Genomic DNA, 18813 nt, shown 5'->3' with positions numbered 1-18813 from the left:
TTTTGATCACTGTCTTGCCTCAGTGGTACAGATGAATCAAATGAAAACTCGACTCAGAGCAGAACTTGTGCCAAACTTCACGTTTTCCCCCGGGATCTTGATGAGGTTCCCGTGACTGACTGACCCCTTTCTCCCCCGTCCAGGCGGCTGGCCATGCAAGCAGAGAGCAAGGCTGCGCGCACAGCCGCCAGCACTATCCTCTCACAAGCAACAAAGGACAGACTACAGTATGCCAGAGCCCGGGTGGCAGTTCAAAGGGGGCGAGCATTGATGGTAGAAGCCCCTGAGGAGGCCACAGACGCAGGATTCCCCTGGACCAAACCCACCCATTGTGAGACACCTCCTTCAGAAACCTGAGGTCCAGCGATTACTGGCCACTGCACATTAAGCAAGAGCATGTTGCACAAGTCTGTTCCAAATACTTTAAGATACTTCAACTTTCAGATGTCACGATATGTAAAATATTTGCCATTTGTTTAAGACATCCTTGATTTGAATGCAGAAGCTGACTGTGTATGAATGTCACTCAGGAGCTGTGAAGTTGGAAAGAGATATACCAGTGATATATCGAGTGGACAGCAAGAGACTTTTGCCCAGGGTAGAAATGGCTAACACAAGGGAGTATAATTTTAAGGTGATTGCAGGAGCGTATGTATACAGTAGTGGGAATATCATATATAACGATATAACAATTACAGCACGGAAACAGGCCGTCTCGGCCCTTCTAGTCCATGCCAAACTTACTCTCACCTTGTCCCACCGACCTGCACTCAGCCCATAACTGTCCATTCATTTCCTGTCCATACAGTTGTCCAATTTAACTTTAAACGACAACATAGAACCTGCCTCAACCACTTCTGCTGCAAGCTCGTTCCACATAGCTACCACTCTCTGAGTAAAGAAGTTCCCCCTCATGTTACCCCTAAACTTTTGCCCTTTAACTCTCAACTCACGTCCTCTTGTTTGAATCTCCCCCACTCTCAATGGAAAAAGCCTATCCACATCAACTCTATCTATCCCCCTCATAACTTTAAATACCTCTATCAAGTCCCCCCTCAACCTTCTACGTTTCAAAGAATAAAGACCCAACTTGTTCAACCTTTCTCTGTAACTTAAGTGATAACATCCTAGTTAGGTAACATTCTAGTAAACCTTCTTTATACTCTCTCTATTTTGTTGACATCTTTCCTATAATTCGGTGACCAAAATTGTACACAATACTCCAAATTTGGCCTCACCAATGCCTTGTACAATTTCAACATTACATCCCAAATCTTGTAGTCAATGTTCTGATTTATAAAGGCCAGCATACTAAAAGCTTTCTTCACCACCCTATCCACATGAGATTCCACCTTCAGGGAACTATGCACCATTATTCCTAGACCCCTCTGTTCTGCTGCATTCTTCAATGCCCTACCATTTACCATGTATGTCCTATTTTGATTAGTCCTACCAAAATGTAGCACCTCACATTTATCAGCATTAAACTCCATCTGCCATCTTTCAACCACTCTTCTGACTGGCCTAAATCTCTCTGCAAGCTTTGAAAACCTACTTCATTATCCACAACTCCACCCATCTTAGTATCATCTGCATACTTACCAATCCAATTTACTACCCCATCATCCAGATCATTAATATATATGACAAACAACATTGGACCCAGTACAGATCCCTGAGGCACACTACTAGTCACCAGCCTCCAATCTGACAAACAGTTACCCACCACCACTCTGTGGCGTCTCCCATCCAGCCACTGCTGAATCCATTTTACTACTTAACTATTAATACCTAACGATTGAACCTTCCTAACCAACCTTCCATGTGGGGCCTTGTCAAAGGCCTTACTGAAGTCCATACCCGACAACATCCACTGCTTTACCAACGTCAACTTTCCTAGTAACCTCTTCAAAAAATTCAATAAGATTTGTTAAACATGACCTTCCACGCACAAATCCATGTTGACTGTTCCTGATCAGACCCCGTCTATCCAGATAATTATATATACCATCACTAAGGATACTTTCCATCAATTTACCCACCACTGATGTGAAACTCACCAGCCGATAATTGCTAGGTTTACTCTTAGAACCCTTTTTAAACAATGGAACAACATGAGCCAATCCTCCGGCACCATCCCCGTTTCTAATGACATTTGAAATATTTCTGTCAGAGCCCCTGCTACTTACACACCAACTTCCCTCAAGGTCCCAGGGAATATCCTGTCAGGACCCGGAGACTTATCCACTTTTATATTCCTTAAGAGCTCCAGTACTTCCTCTTCTTTAATCATCATAGTTTCCATAACTTCCCCACCTGTTTACACAGAGGGTGGAAAATACTGCTCGGGATGATGACACAGGCAGATATATTAGGGACATTTAAGAAACTCTTGGATAGGCACATGAATGATAGAAAAATGGAGGATTATGTGGAAGGGAAAGTTCAGATTGATCTTGGAGTGTCATATTGTGGGAGGGGTTGTACTGTAGGATGGTCACCCTGTTGGAGGGGTGGTACTGAGGGAGGGTCACACTGTGAGAGGGGTGGTACTGAGGGAGAGTCATACTGTGGGAGGGGTGGTACTGAGGGAGAGTCACACTGTGGGAGGGGTGGTACTGAGGGAGGGTCACACTGAGAGGGGTGGTACTGAGGGAGGGTCACACTGAGAGGGGTGGTACTGAGGGAGGGTCACAATGTGGGAGGGGTGGTACTGAGGGAGGGTCACACTGGGAGGGGAGGGTCACACTGTGGGAGGGGAGGGTCACACTGAGAGGGGTGGTACTGAGGGAGGGTCACACTGTGGGAGGAGTGGTACTGAGGGAGAGTCACACTGTGGGAGGAGTGGTACTGAGGGAGAGTCACACTGTGGGAGGAGTGGTACTGAGGGAGAGTCACACTGTGGGAGGGATGGTACTGAGGGAGGGTCACACTGTGGGAGGGATGGTACTGAGGGAGGGTCATACTGAGAGGGGTGGTACTGAGGGAGGGTCACACTGAGAGGGGTGGTACTGAGGGAGGGTCACACTGAGAGGGGTGGTACTGAGGGAGGGGTGGTACTGAGGGAGAGTCGCACTGTGGGAGGGATGGTACTGAGGGAGGGTCACACTCTGGGAGGGATGGTACTGAGGGAGGGTCACACTGAGAGGGGTGGTACTGAGGGAGGGTCACACTGTGGGAGGGGTGGTACTGAGGGAGAGTCTCACTGTGGGAGGGGTGGTATTGAGGGAGGGTCTCACTGTGAGGGCTGGTACTGAGGGAGGGTCTCACTGTGGGAGAGGTTGTACTGAGGGAGGGTCACACTGTGGGAGGGGTGGTACTGAGGGAGAGTCTCACTGTGGGAGGGGTGGTACTGAGGGAGAGTCTCACTGTGGGAGGGGTGGTACTGAGGGAGGGTCTCACTGTGAGGGCTGGTACTGATGGAGGGTCACACTGTGGGAGAGGTTGTACTGAGGGAGGGTCACACTGTGGGGGGGTGGTACTGAGGGAGGGTCACACTGGGAGGGGTGGTACTGAGGGAGGGTCACACTGTGGGAGGGGTGGCACTGAGGGAGGGTCACACTGTGGGAGGGGTGGCACTGAGGGAGGGTCTCACTGTGGGAGGGGTGCCCATGCTGCTCTCCACGTGTCCAGCCTGAGCAGCAGCTCTGCCTCTCGGCTCCCAGTTCTGGACACCCCGCCCTGCACCATGGTCAAGCACTTCTGAGTCAAGCAGCAGAAGAAAGAAGGTGCCCCTGGGGTCAGTTGTGCAGCTTTGCATCCAGAAAGATGTCCAGTATATGAATTGAAATTTACCTAGTACCTGTGAGATATTCTTCCCAGGCCCTGACAACCTCCGCAGCTTCAAACTTATTGTCTGCCCAGATGAGGACTTCTTTCAATGAGGCAAATCGGTGTTTAGTTTTGTTGAACAAGGATATCCTCATAATTCTCCAAAAGTGAAATGTGAAGCCATGGTGTATCATTGAAATATAGATCTCGAAGGCAATGTCTGCCTACACATCCTTAGAGAGGGGACTGGGAACCCGTATTGTCGATAAACTCTAGAATTTCTGGGCTGCAGTACCTGTTTTTGGATCCTAACCCTGAGGACCCCCCTGAATAAGGAAGCAGCGGGACAACAGACGCCTCTCTGAACAGAGCGCACAGCGACCCATGCGGGGCATTTGCGTTAGTTCCACTTACTTCCAACGATGCCTTCAATAGGGCCCAGCCCGCAGAAGCTGAAGCCAGAGAGAGAGAGAATCTGACGTGGTTAAAATATATAAATAAACAATCGAAACCAGGAGGATTATAGAGTGGACGGGCAGCCGTCAGCATTAAGTTACAGGAAGAAATGGAATTGGAATCTTTATTTTTAAAAAGGGGACTGCTTGATTGTGGGTACATCTCTGGAGAATGCCAAGAAGTTTGAACTGGACTTTAGCTCCCGACTACTGCCTCCTCCTCCCTCCACAATTAAACGAACTGTAAATGTATTTGACGTGGAGTGCCGTGTCTTTATGTTAATAAAAAATTCTTAAATTGCTATAGAAAACTTTTGGCCCATTGACCCTGTCAGCCAATGCTCCCCACCTGTGCCCTACCTGCCCGTCACCTCTGCTGACTCTTCCTGTAGGTCAAGGCATGCAGGAGAGGGTGAGGGTGCCAGGTGAATCTAGGGAGAAAGGAACATACACTCTAATCCCGTGTCCTGCCTGTTTTGAATGTTTTGTCTGTTCATTAAGTTCTATAGTTTTTTTAAATGAAACATTCCCTCCCAAACTAAAGCGAAGATACTGAGGGGAGATCACACCGTGGCAGGGATGGTACTGAGGCAGGGTCATACTGAGCGAGGGGTGGCACTGAGAGAGCCTCACGCTATGGAGCTCTCTCTTCTAGAGTTGGAACTTGCGGCGAAATTTGCTAAGTAACAATTCTGGAGACCGCCGGAAGACTTTGAGAGTGTGGAATGAGCGGATTGAAACAGTTCCTTTGAAGCATTCCTAGAAGCATTTGTTTCGACGAAGTTTTTCGGTGCGTGTCTCTCCGCGCTGAGCAGTGGGTGCGGCTGGCAGATCACCACAGTTTGAGACTGCTGGCAGCGAGGACGGATTTATTCCGTCTGTAATAGCGGTACCCTCTGCCAGCCCCCCTCCCCCCCAGTTCGGAGTGCCTTGCCCAGGCCGACTGGGTGAAGAGGACCTTGGAGCAGCAGACCAGCCGGGGAAAAGCTTTCATCTGTTCGCGACCGTTGCGCAGACGGCGCTAAGGTTTCTTTCAACACCGCACGGATTTCCCTGCCTATGCATTCCTTCTCTGAACTGTTTCTCTTTGACTGTTTGCTGATGTTCCGCTGGCTGTAGACTTTTCTCCCCCCCGACAGTGTTTGAACTCGTCAATGTGAACCGCACCGTAGCTGGGTATGGCTCGAAGTTGGCGTAGCCGAAATCTTAAACCTAAACTGCGGTGTCGGCAGTTGCAGCTCACGCAGAGTATAAATTACTGACTTTAAAGATCGTTGCACAGTGTACTACGCCATTCAGTCAGCAGGAATGCCGCCATAAGTAATAATGGCGGAGACTGTTGGAGGCCGTGAGGCCGGTAGCGGCTTTGAACGGGAAAGCTATTTTCTGTGTGAAGTCGGCGAGGGGTGCGTGTTTGGCCCTGAGTCAGGGGTTAAAGGTGGGGAGGGTTTTTATGTAGGTGGAGCCGGAGCTCTACCTAATAATAATAATAAGAATACGAATTGCCGTTGCCAAAACCAACTTCCAAAACATGAAACCCATTTTTATCAACAGACAACAAGGCTTAGGCGACTAGAATGTTAAAGCTGGTCAATCTTGCTGTATGCTTCCGCAACATGGAAGATTGGGCATATTTAGAATTGCCGGAACCATCGGGGCCCACTCGGGCTCGGAGGCACAGGGTGACAGCACTGCGCCTTGCCATGCTGACTCCCCTCTGGCTGTCCCCCACTCCCCACCCCCCACCCCCGTGCCACCAGCTGTGGAAGTCGTGGTCGGACACATGGCGGGTGGCGGTGAGGGCCGAGTGCAGGTGGCGGCCTGGGAAGCGAAATCGAAGAAAAAAGCATCTGAAGGCTTCTCCCCCGGAGAAGGGGCAGCTTGTTGCAGTTGGACCGAGTCCAGAGAGTCCCGTGGCTCCGAAATCCAGGAGAGCCTGGGAAGGGCGGGTCAGTGGGAGCGGCGGGGGAGGATGAGGGAGTGCCAGAGGCTGAGGGTGCCTCAGCATATCTGCGCTTCACACGACAGGGGATGTGACCCTCAGACTGGGGATCAAGAGCATCTCGAGCAGAAGGATTTACCCCGGCATGGGCAGAGTATGGTCCCGCTGAGCTGCAGGACAGCTCTGTGGTACTGGGGTCCTCTGATGGGTAGACAGCTCCCGAACATCCATCCCCCGAGCTGGTGAGCGGCACCGCTGCAGAAGGGATGTATGAGGAGGTGGACTTTCCCTGCGGGAACGGGACGGTGAGGGTGAGGACTGGGGTGAGTGTGGGAACGGGACGGTGAGGGTGGGGACTGGGGTGAGTGTGGGAACGGGACGGTGAGGGTGGGGACTGGGGTGAGTGTGGGAACGGGACGGTGAGGGTGGGGACTGGGGTGAGTGTGGGAACGGGACGGTGAGGGTGGGGACTGGGGTGAGTGTGGGAACGGGACGGTGAGGGTGGGGACTGGGGTGAGTGTGGGAACGGGACGGTGAGGGTGGGGACTGGGGTGAGTGTGGGAACGGGACGGTGAGGGTGGGGACTGGGGTGAGTGTGGGAACGGGACGGTGAGGGTGGGGACTGGGGTGAGTGTGGGAACGGGACGGTGAGGGTGGGGACTGGGGTGAGTGTGGGAACGGGACGGTGAGGGTGGGGACTGGGGTGAGTGTGGGAACGGGACGGTGAGGGTGGGGACTGGGGTGAGTGTGGGAACGGGACGGTGAGGGTGGGGACTGGGGTGAGTGTGGGAACGGGACGGTGAGGGTGGGGACTGGGGTGAGTGTGGGAACGGGACGGTGAGGGTGGGGACTGAGGTGAGTGTGGGAACGGGACGGTGAGGGTGGGGACTGAGGTGAGTGTGGGAACGGGACGGTGAGGGTGGGGACTGAGGTGAGTGTGGGAACGGGACGGTGAGGGTGGGGACTGAGGTGAGTGTGGGAACGGGACGGTGAGGGTGGGGACTGAGGTGAGTGTGGGAACGGGACGGTGAGGGTGGGGACTGAGGTGAGTGTGGGAACGGGACAGCTGGGGTGGTGTCTGACCTGCTGCTGACTGATGGACGGACCTACCTGTGGGCATGCGGTCGATCCTCGCCATCCTTAGAAAGAAGGGCAGGGATTCGGAAGTGATTGGGACGGAGCGAGTCTGTTTCAGGAAGTTCCTGAACGCCCTGTTAGGAGTGTACAGGCTCCGGGGAAGGAGGGCAGCTCCCGCTGACCATGGCGTTGGCAAGTAGATGTAGCACAATCATGAAAGTCGCAGTAGCGAGGATGAATATCGATGGTGACAGGGGGTCTGACCACAGGTTCCATCATCTCTTGGTCCTCAGTGAACAGAGCTATGCTGAGAGTTCCCGCACGAATCACACACCTTTCCGGGAGACGAACCCATGTGGCTGCTGGGTTGGTGTGAGAGGGTCTAAATGAGTCACCCAGCTTTATTTCAAGCTGGGTGACGATACTGTTGGTCCCAAACCACCAGCCGGAGATAGTGAATGTAAACGAGTTCGAGCCAGGCCGCCTGCTGCGTCTGACTGTGCGCTCGGATGGTGTACTGTCACCGTGTGCGCCCCTGAGCCCGGCCCGATGCAGGCGCGCTTGTTTTGAGAGATAGCTGTGCTGTTGGCTGCATTGACAGAGGCGAGTGCGTTGCCTCAGGAAGGATTTTAACTGTACATGGAAGAGAGAGATCGCTCTGGTCCTCAGGGAAGTTGAACGTCAGTGTCACAGTGGTGGCATTGGGAGCAAGGGTGGACCCAAATGCAAGACACATCTTGTGAGGTTAAGTAAATTGAGTTTATTGTTTGATACCAGGAGAGCAAAGCAGAAGCAGGAATAGCGAACTGGACAAGGACTCAGGACTTCGACTAGGCTGGGACAAGGGGTCTGGGCTAGGATTCGGAATTGGATCCCAGAACTAGCGGCGACATGAAGAGGCTACGGTATGGACTCCCAGCCAGAGACTAGGCAAGGACCCAGTACCTGGATCTTGCTCAGACCCCAGAACCAGGCAGGGACATGACATGGGCTAGGGAGAGGAGGAACATGGAAAAACAGAGCCTCAGTCTCAGGAGAGCAGGTACATAGAACCATGGACACATACACAGAACAGAGAGCCAGGACCACTCCTTGGGTACAGGACATAGGGCCGGGACTCATGACACCCCGCGGGGCAACGGCAAGACGGCCAGACTTACCCCACAGAGGCGAGGACAAGACAAGATCAACATAAAAGAACACCAGACAGTACCTATCTAGCTCGGGCAATAGACCTAGACCGAGGTGCAGGTGAGGGCTAGAGGCGAGAAGGGCAGAGAAGAGATTCAGACGGGGGGGGGGGGGGGTAGGACAGGAATCAGACCACCAGGGACAGGACTTGACTCAGTACGTGGATGCCGCCAGGAACGGGACTTAACTCGGTACCTTCGGGTAGTGGCGAGCTCTCGACTCAGCCCGGGAACAGTCGACAGCAGTTCCTGATTCCCTCCAGCAGGTTACCTGACAGACCCACCTCGGTGAGGAAAATTTGCAGGCTCGCTTTGGCGAGGTAACTTGACAGGGTTACTCTGGTGAGGAAAGGCGAATTCCCGGCACTCGCTTCAGGCGGAGACTAGGCTTGCTCCGGCCAGATGACAATAACACGCCGTACCTCAGTAACTTTGTAAACGCTCCCACACCAAACGGCTGAAAGCCGGAGACTATAAACTACCGGTTCAGCCGAGAGTAAATTGCCTCTAATCACCAAGGCCGAGGGACACGGGAAAACAGGGAATCAAAGGGAAACAGGGAGTCAACGGTCCAGATCGTAACATAAACAAAGTAAATTTAAAGGGACCCCGATCCCGACCATGACAGTCAGTGCAGCCGTTGAGGGAGCTAATTGGATATTTTGATTTGTTTGACGTCTGCATCCTCCATTTTACGGGGTGATGGGAGGAAGGGGAGGTTTGCCACTCGACCAGCTGAATGCTTTCAGAGCAAAGGTCTCCGGTGTGTCAGAAGTCTGTACGTGGCCGTTGTTGATCTCGGACCACCCCCTGGTTTGGGAGGAGCTTAACTCGCCGCCTACGTGAATGTGGGCTGCATACAGGGACTCCCAGAGCCGGTTGCTGGCAAAGCTCATGTGCGACTCTTTTGCAAGGAATACGTGCAAGGATTGATCAAGAAGCGGGTGTCCCAGATCCAGCGGGTTGAGAAAGAGCTGCTTGATCTGGAGTCTCAGATGACCCCATTCACAGGGCCCCACTCCTTTGCCAGAGGTACAGGGGAAGAAGGAAGTGCTGGGGGACCTGGAGCTGAAGGGGTCCTTCAGAGAGATCAAGCTGTTACAAGATCTTGACCGTGCCTCACCCTTCTATTACTCTGTGGAGGAGTGGAGAGGTGCGCAGGCAACCTGTGGCAGAAGATGTCTCCTCCCTCACGGATCCAGAGAGAATGATTCATGAAGTTCACTCTCTGGACCCGTCAGGTTGACTGGAATTCCTCAGGGCCTTCTGGACGTTCTGGGTGCTGACTACACCAGGGTCTTAGGTGCAAGCCTAGCAACAGGTGAGATGCCCCTCTATGGCTGTAAGGTGGTCGTGGTCCTGCTGCCAAAGAAGGGAGATCTTCACCACCTGACGAATTGGTGCCCGGTGTTTCTCTTGTGCACCAGATATAAGATCTTTGCCTGGACTACGGCAAATTGCCTGGGGTCTGCAGTGTTTCAAATGACCCACTCAGACCAGTTCTACTCGGGCTGGCCCATTGAGGACAATACCACCTGATCCATCTGACCCGCGAGTCTGGGCCGTCAGTCACTATTCTCTCTCTCGATCAGGAGAAGATGTTTGTCATGACTACCTCCTCGGTACTCTGCACGTGTGTGAACTCCGACCGCATTTTGTTCCCATGTCCGTCTGCTGTTCGCTGCCGCGGAGTGCCTGATAAAGGTCAATGGATCATTGACAGCACCATTTTGCTTTGGGGGGGGAGGGGTGAATCAGGGCTCCCAATGTCGGGGCATGTGTACTCTGTCTGCATACAGCCTTTTCTGTGCTTTCTTCGGAAGCGGTTGACAGTCTGAGGCTCTGCGCAAGCTGGAGATGAAGATAGTCCTTTAGGTTTATGCCGATGATCACCGACCCTGTTGGCCTACAGACGATGCAAGACTGCGAGCGGGTCTTGTCAGCCGCATCCTCTGTCAGGGTCAAGTGGAGAAAGTGTTCGGATCGACAGTGGGTCATGGGGGTGGGGGGACTCCCCGTCAGAGGAACTCAAGACCTTTTGCTTGGAGTACCACACACCTCCTCTTTCTGGGGATCTACCGAAATTCCACTGCGGAGACTTGGCTGGCGAACTGGCGGGACTTAGAGGCAAAAGTCTTTGCCCGGCTGGGAGGCTGGTCAGGTCTACTCCGCATCATCTTGTGCCAGCTGGTAGCCTTCATTCTTTGGGACTGGTTTTGCAGAAGGTGGTCAGTCTAGGTACCTAGCTGACAGCTCTCCGCCTCAGGACCCTGCAGAGATACATGTTCACTGAGCACCCTCTGAGGCGCCACGCACTGCCGACACACTTCTTTCACCAGGGGCACTGCCTTCAGGGTGGCATTCGGCTCCTGGCGGTGGGCATCAGTTGTGCCGCCATGTGGGAGCTGCTGGGTAGAGTCTCTGTTGGTCAGAATGCTTCCGCGCCGGCGGGGCGCAGCGTTTGGGCAGCAGGCGTGGTCGTTTTCCACCCCGTCTCGTTGGGTGCAGGCGTGGCTCGGGGTGTAGAGTGATTGTGGCTGCACCAAACCCTGCTTTTCTGGGGGTACTCGTGGGACCCAAATCCCGAGATCTCCTTCAGGAGCTGGTGCCACGCAGCATGAGCTGCCTCATGGAGATACTCAGCAAACCATTCTGTAACGTTCTGAGACAGTTCCTGAACCAGCTGCTCCTGCACACTTTTCAAAACATTGTCCTCTCCTGCTGTCTGGACACGCCGTGGTGGTCTGTCTTATCACCAAGCGGTGAAGAGGGTCCCTAGTGGACGTCTCTCCAAGTCGGGCGTGTTTCCCCTGTACATTGGGACCTGGGGTGGGGGGTGTTGCACAGGGCAGTACTGTGTAATAGATTCCTGGGCAGGTTCACTGATACCCCGTCCACCTGTCCTTCCTGTGGACGGGAGGAGTCAGGTACCATGTCTACATGGAGCCCGAGGGGCTACACCCCGTTTTGAATATCTGAAGGGGCTGCTCCTCTCTTTCTGGCTGCACTTGAGCCCCGCACTCCTGGTTAATGGCACCCAGCACGTATGGTAACCCCCAACCTCTGTATGTCTATTCTATTTGAATGAAGTTTTGTAAAAGAGCAATATCTTGGGATATTTCTGTGTTTGTGGTGGCTGCTGTCTCCCAGAACAGTGACTCCATGTCACAAGACGCTTCACTTGGGAGATGAAGGGGTTTTTCGGAAATTGCAGGGAGGTTTTGGGAGTTGCGGGGGCTTTTGGGGAGTTGAGGGTTTTGGGGCATTACAGGGAGTTTAGGGCTTTGTTAGGACTTCGGAATATTGCAGAGAGGTTGGAGTGTTGTGGAGAGGTTCAGACATTGTGGGTGGGTTGGGGCATTTTGGGGAGGGTTGGGGCATTGTGGGGAGGGTTACGGCTTTGTGGGGCGGGTTAGAGCTTTTTGGGGAGGGCTGGGGCGTTTTGGGTGCATTGGGGTGTTGGGAGGTCTGGGTCGTGGGGGGGTTTGGGTCATTGGGGAAGGTTTGAGTCGTTGGGGATGGTTTGGGTCATTGGAAGGTCAGGTAGTTGTGGGGAGGGTTGGAGCATTGGAGGAGGGTCAGGGCATTGGGTGTTGGATCGGGGAGTTGGGGAAGGGTTGGGTCATTAGGGAAGGGTCAGGACGTTGTGGGGAGGGTGGGGGAGTTGGGGAAGAGTTCGATCATTGGTGGAGGGTCGGGGCGTTGGGAGGGTCGGGGCATTGGAGGAGGGTCAGGGCACTGGGGGAGGGTCAGAGCATTGTGGGGAGGGTCGGGTCATTAGGGGAGGGTCAGGACATTGTGGGGAGGGTTGGGGAGTTGGGGAAGGGTTCGGTCATTGGTGGAGGGTCGGGACGTTGGGAGAGTCCGGGAGTTGGGGAGGGTCAGGACGTTGTGGGGAGGGTCTGGGAGTTGGGGAAGAGTTCGGCCATTGGCGGAGGGTTGGGTCGTTGGGAGGGTCGGGACATTGGGGGAGGGTCAGATCATTGGGGGAGAGTTGGGGAGGGACAGGACGTTGTGGGGAGGGACAGGACGTTGTGGGGAGGGTCTGGGAGTTGGGGAAGAGCTCAGTCATTGTGGGGAGGGTCAGGGCATTATGGGGAGGGTCAGGGCATTGGGGGAGGGTTGGGTCATTGGGGGAGGGTCGGGGAGTTGGGGGGGGTCAGGACATTGTGGGGAGGGTCAGGGAATTGTGGGGAGGGTTGGGTCTTTGGGGGAGGGTCCGGGAGTTGGGGAGGGTCAGGACGTTGTGGGAAGGGTCTGGGAGTTGGAGAAGAGTTTGGTCATTGGTGGAGGGTCGGGGCGTTGGGAGGGTCGGGGCATTGAGGGAGGGCCGGGTCATTGGGGGAAGGTCGGGAGTTGGGGGAGGGTTTGGCTGGGTTAGGGTTAGGGTTCGGTCATTGGGCCATTGTGGCAGTTTTGGGGTATTGTGGGGTGGCTGGGTTGTTGCGGAGTTGTTGGGGCATTGTAGGGCACAGAATGTGTGGGTCTGAACCTTCAGAAATGGATGAACAGTGAAGCAGTCCGGTTTATTATCCCCATCCCCGAGAGAGAGCTTCCAGCTCCTGTGTGAGCACTTCATTTAATCATGCCAGGCAGGCCGGGAGAGGAGAGCGATGGGCCTGCCACTGGCCGTGTGTCCAACAATTCACGACAAATCATTTGGCGTTTATTTATTACTTATTGAGGGCTGGGAGATGGATTGGCCAGAGGGAACTGCCAGGACTCGGGCTGCAAGTAGAAGAAGAGAGAGCCAATATTTCTGCAGTGATTTAAAATGAGAGGAGATGAAGATGACCGAGCTGGAGACTGTGGGGAGCCCAGAGGAATATCTTGTCATTATTTTGGCTCAGTTTTCCTTGTTATCTATTTGTACAGTCGGACCTGCTGGGCATGTCCCATGGCTTTGTAATTAGCAGCACATCAGAACATGGAACGATACAGCACTGACCAGGCAGGCTCTTCTGCCTTCCACGTTGTTCCAACGTACTCCACGATCAATATCACCCCGCCCTCCATAACCCTCCACTTTGCTTGCATCCACATGGTAATCTAAGTTTGTTAAATATGCCTTTTGAACCTGGCTTTACCACCACCCCAGCAGGCACACACCACTCCCTGTGTAAAAACAACTGCCTCTGCCCTCTCCCCTCGACTTTCCATCACCCACCCGAAATGGAGGTGCTGTGGTGATGGCCACCTGCCTCCTGAGGGGAGGAGTGTGGGCTGCCCACTCTATCTTGTAGGAAAGATGTGGAAGCTTTAGAGAGGGTGCAGAGGAGATTTACCAAGATGCTGCCGGGATTAGGGAGCATGTCTTGTGAGGATCAGTTAGTGAGTTAGGACTTTTCTCTTTGGAGTGAAGGAGGATGAGAGGTGATGATAGAGACATTCAAGTTAAGAGGCACAGATTGAGTGGCCAGCCAGAGACGTTTTCCCGGGCAGAAATGGCTACTTTGAGAGGGCATAATTTTAAGGTAATTGGAGGAAAGTATGGGGAGGCAAGGGGTGTCAGAGGTAAGAAGATGATTCCAGGATTGAATGGTTTGTCGTATGAAAAGTCTGGTTTAGTCTGATGGCTCTGCACCTGTATTTACTGGAATCCAGAACAATGAGGGGTGACCTTGTTGAAACTTATTGAATGGTGAAAGGCCTTGATAATGAGGATGTGGAGATGATGTTTCCTCTGGTGGGAGAGTCTAAGATCAGAGGACACAGCCTCAGAATAGAGTGGCATGCTTTTAGAATGGAGATGAGGAGGAATTTCTTTAGCCAACGAGTGGTGCATCTCTGGAATTCTTTGCCACAGGCAGCTATGGAGGCCAAGTCTTTATGTATATTTAAGGCAGAGGTTGATAGATTCTTGATTGGTCAGGGCATGAAGGATACAGGGAGAAGGCAGGAGATTAGGGCTGAGAGGAAAATTGGATCGGCCATGATGAATTGGCCAAGCAAACTCGCTGGGCCCAATGGCCTAATTCTGCTCCTGTACTTGATTGTCTATGATAAGTTCTTCACACAGAGAGTGGGGCATGTGTGAAACACACTGCTGGGATGGTGGTGGAGGCAGAAACATAGAAACATAGAAAACTGACAGCACAATACAGGCCCTTCAGCCCATAAAGCTGTGCCAAACATGTCCCTACCTTACAAATTACTAGGCTTACCCATAGCCCTCTATTTTTCTAAGCTCCATGTACCTATCCAAAAATCTCTTAAAAGACCCTATCGTATCCTCCTCCACCTCGGTTGCCGGCAGCCCATTCCACACACTCACCACTCTCTGAGTAAAAAACTTACCCCTGGCATCTTCTCTGTACCTACTCCCCAGCACCTTAAACCTGTGTCCTCTTGTGGCAACCATTTCAGCCCTGGGAAAAAGCCTCTGACTATCCACACAATCAATGCCTCTCATCATCTTATACACCTCTATCAGGTCACGTCTCATCCTCCATCGCTCCAAGGAGAAAAGGCCAAGTTCACTCAACCTATTCTCATAAGGCATGCTCCCCAATCCAGGCAACATCCTTGTAAATCTCCTCTGCATCCTTTCTATGGTTCCACATCCTTCCTATAGTGAGGTAACCAGAACTGAGCACAGTACTCCAAGTAGGGTCTGACCAGGGTCCTATACAGCTGCAACATTACCTCTGGGCTCCTAAATTCAATTCCACGATTGATGAAGGCCAATGCACCGCGTGCCTTCTTTACATCAGGGACATTTAAGTGACTCTTAGATGGCACATGGATGATAGAAAAATGTAGGATTATGTGGGAGAGAAGGATTAGACTGATGTTGGTGATCTGTGTCGGAGCACAGATAGGTAGTTTGAAGTAAATTTATTATCAAAGTACATGGATGCCACCATATACAATCCTGAGATTCATTTTCTTGTGGGCATACTCAATAAATCCACAGTGGAATAATAATCTCATAACTTTATATGTTTGTCAGGTCTCCCCCCTCAGCTCCAACATGCCAGAGAAAACAAGCTGAGCTCTTCCGTCTACCACACACTCTTCAATCCAGGCAGTATCCCGGTGAACTTCTGCGCCTCTCCAAAGCGTCTGCATCCTACCCGTAATAGAGCACAATACCCCAGTGCTGGCTCTCGATATATAGAACTATGAGATTAGTGATGTTGGCATCATCTTCAGCACATACATTGGGGCTGAACAGCCTGCTCTTGTGATATACTGTTCTGCGTATATCTCTCCCAATGTGTTCAGTGAGTCCAGAGTGAGATTGAGATTAAGGAGCACTGTGCAGGCACTGACCCAGTCTGTGAAATTTCAACATTTAATCAGCAGAAATGTCGATAAAGGGGCTTTGTCAATACTTCTGTGAAAGCAGAGAAATATTCAACATGTTCCCAAGGCAGATTGGGAAGAGATTCTCTGGAAGTGGGTAAGTCATTGTGGTTGTCCGGCCCACGACGAACTTGACTGTGAAGCCCAATGTAGACAAACACTGCTCCCAGTTGCAGTTGTCAAACAGCTCCTGTTCCCCACCACTGTCTGATTGTTCACCCCTCTCACACACCCAAACACACACACACACACACACACACAGACACACACAGTTACACACACACACACACACACACCCAAAAAAACACACACAGAGACACAAACACACACACACACACACACACACACACACACACACACACACAGACACACACACAGTTACACACACACACACACAGACACACCCCCAAAAAACACACACAGACACAAACACAAACACACACCCAAATACACACACACACACACACACACACACAGTTATACACACAGACACACACACACACACACACACACACAGTTTTAGGATGTGGGAGGGAACTGGAGCAGCCAGCGGAAAGCCACGTGGTCACAGGGAGAATGTGCAAATTCCATATGGAAAGTGTCAGAGGTTGGAATCGAAGTCTGGAAGACAGTGCCCGTTGTGCTGAGCCCAAATTTTAATCAGCCATAATCTTGTGAAATGGTGGTACTGGTTGATTCCTGTTTCTCTTTGTTCTGTTATGTGGGGATGAAAACTATGCCCTCTCGTGCTAACCATTCCAGCCCTGGGGAGAAGTCTCTGACTATCCACATGATCAATGCCTCTCATTATCTTGTACACCTCTATCAGGTCACCTCTCATCCTCTGTTGCTCCAAGGAGAAAAGGCTGAGTTCACTCAACCTGTTCTCATAAGGCATGCTCCCCAATCCAGGCAGCATCCTTGTAAATCTCCTCTGCACCCTTTCTATGGTCTCCACATCCTTCCTGTAGTGAGGCGACCAGAACTGAGCACAGTACTCCAAGTGGGGTCTGACCAGGGTCCTATATAGCTGCAACATTACCTCTCGGCTCTTAAACTCAGACTCACGATTAATGAAGGCTAATACACCGTATGCCTTCTTAACCACAGAGCCAAACTGTGTAGCAGCTTTGAGTGTCTTATGGACTTGGATCCCAAGATCCCTCTGATCCTCCACACTGCCAAGAGTCTTACCATTAATACTATATTCTGCCATCATACTTGACCTACCAAAATGAACCACTTCACTCCTATCTGTGTTGAATTCCATCTGTCACTTCTCAGCCCAGTTTTGCATCCTATCGATGTCCTGCTGTAACCTCTGACAGCCCTCCATACTATCCACAACATTATTACTCTGATCTGATGCAGCACAATAAGATGAAGAACACAATAATAATGAAATAAATATCAATACATAAGGTAGCTTCTGTACATAGATATAGTGACCATAAAGTGATGCTAGGCACAGGAGTCTCTGTACATAAGGTGACTCTGACAGGAAATGATAAAGTATTGGTGGTTGGGGGTGTGGAGGGGTGGGTTACTGGGTGGAGGTGTTGATCAGTCTTACTGCTTGTGGAAAGTAACTGTTTTTGAGTCTGGTGGTCCTGGCATGGATGCTATGTAGCCTCCTCCCTGATGGGAGAGGGACAAACAGTCCATGAGCAGGCTGGGTAGGGATATTCATGACGTTACTGGCCCCTTTCCAGCACCCTTCTGTATCTCCTTGATGACAGGTAGGCTAGTGCTGGTGCTTTGGTGATGTTCTGATGAAAAGTCATCAATCTGAAACGTTAGGTTTCTCTCCCCACAGACGCTGGCCGATCTGCTGAGTGTTTCCAGAATTTTCTGATGTACTTTCCAGACCTTTGGCATTTGTGGGGCTATATTCTCTAACATTTAGAACAATCCAAGGTGTTTTCTTTGAACGATACAAAATCTGCCTGCAGCCGGACACTGGGGTGGGGTGTCTGTAACAGAATAAAAGGTTGGCTATTTGACAAACGAGGAGAGGTTTATTCACCCCAGACTGGATAATCGATGGTATTTTCACCCTGATGGCTGTGAAGAGTCTGGAGATGGATGTTTGGATGTGACGGTATGTCTGGGCTTTAGGACTCACTTAAAACATCAACCATAGGTCACTGTGTGTCAGAGCTTATAATGGGCTGAACAGCCCATTAACTACTAACTGTTTTACTAAATACACTTTATCAGGACTACAATTACTTCACTCCCTTTGGGAGCTGCAATTTGGAACCATCTCAGTGACCTGGCTTTCTGGTGGTATCCCGAAGGATTTGGTGAACTGGACCCTGAAGGTATGGCCGCAGCACCCATTGCAGGAATGGACTTTAGGCTGGATTGAAAGGGCAGAATGTGGGCCGGAACCGAGAGTGAAAACTGAACTGATATTTAGCCAATTTAAGCACCAAGACAGGTTCAAAAGACTAAGGTGGAAGCCTGAGGACAAAGGATGAACCAGTGTTCATCTCACTGCTCTGTGAGACTTTACTTACCTCAGCACTGAACTGCCTCTGTGACTGGGGCCTGCAGCCATTGTCACTCACCTCAGCACTGAACTGCCTCTGTAACTGGTGTCTGCAGCCACTGGGGTCATGAAAAGGTTCACAGGCCATAGTCACATTCAGTCCTGGAAAGGTTGGAGTACTGAACTGCCTATAGACTCACTTTTGGGGACTCTGTAGTTCAAGTTCTGTACATTATCTACTAACTTTTTTTATTGTTTGCATGATTTGTTCTTTCTTTCTTGTACATTGGATATTTGAGAGTCTGTTGTGTGGGGTGTTTTGAGGGTTCCATTGTGTTTCTTTGTTTTGTGGCTGCCTGAAAGAAGATTAATCTGAGGGTTGTTTATCGTGTACATACTTTGAAGATAAATGTACTTTGACTTTGACGCTGAGTGGCTTATTCTTACTTAAAATCATCAAGGTAGACAATATGGAAAGAGGTCCTTCAGCCCATCTTCTGCTGTGACTATCCCACTCTGAATCCTAGCAAGACTGCAACTTGTTGTGTTTGGGGACAGATTTCCCGTCAGTTCGTG

The 18813-nt window shown here is 51.5% G+C and overlaps 1 protein-coding gene across 4 annotated transcripts in view; it reads left to right on the top strand.

Moving 5' to 3' along the window:
* Positions 1 to 2523, top strand: part of LOC140205712 (uncharacterized) — a 101835-nt gene extending 99312 nt beyond the window's left edge. For all 4 annotated transcript variants that reach the window (XM_072273248.1, XM_072273247.1, XM_072273246.1 and 1 more), the window contains one exon: positions 144 to 2523. In XM_072273248.1, coding sequence (XP_072129349.1) covers positions 144 to 357 — 214 coding nt within the window. In that variant the 3' untranslated portion in view covers positions 358 to 2523. The remainder of the gene's footprint in view (positions 1 to 143) is intronic.
* The last annotated feature ends 16290 nt before the right edge of the window (positions 2524 to 18813 follow it).

The sequence above is a fragment of the Mobula birostris genome, chromosome 12, assembly GCF_030028105.1.
Source record: "Mobula birostris isolate sMobBir1 chromosome 12, sMobBir1.hap1, whole genome shotgun sequence".
Classification (NCBI taxonomy): domain Eukaryota; kingdom Metazoa; phylum Chordata; class Chondrichthyes; order Myliobatiformes; family Myliobatidae; genus Mobula; species Mobula birostris.
This window is presented reverse-complemented; position numbering and strand designations above follow the sequence as displayed.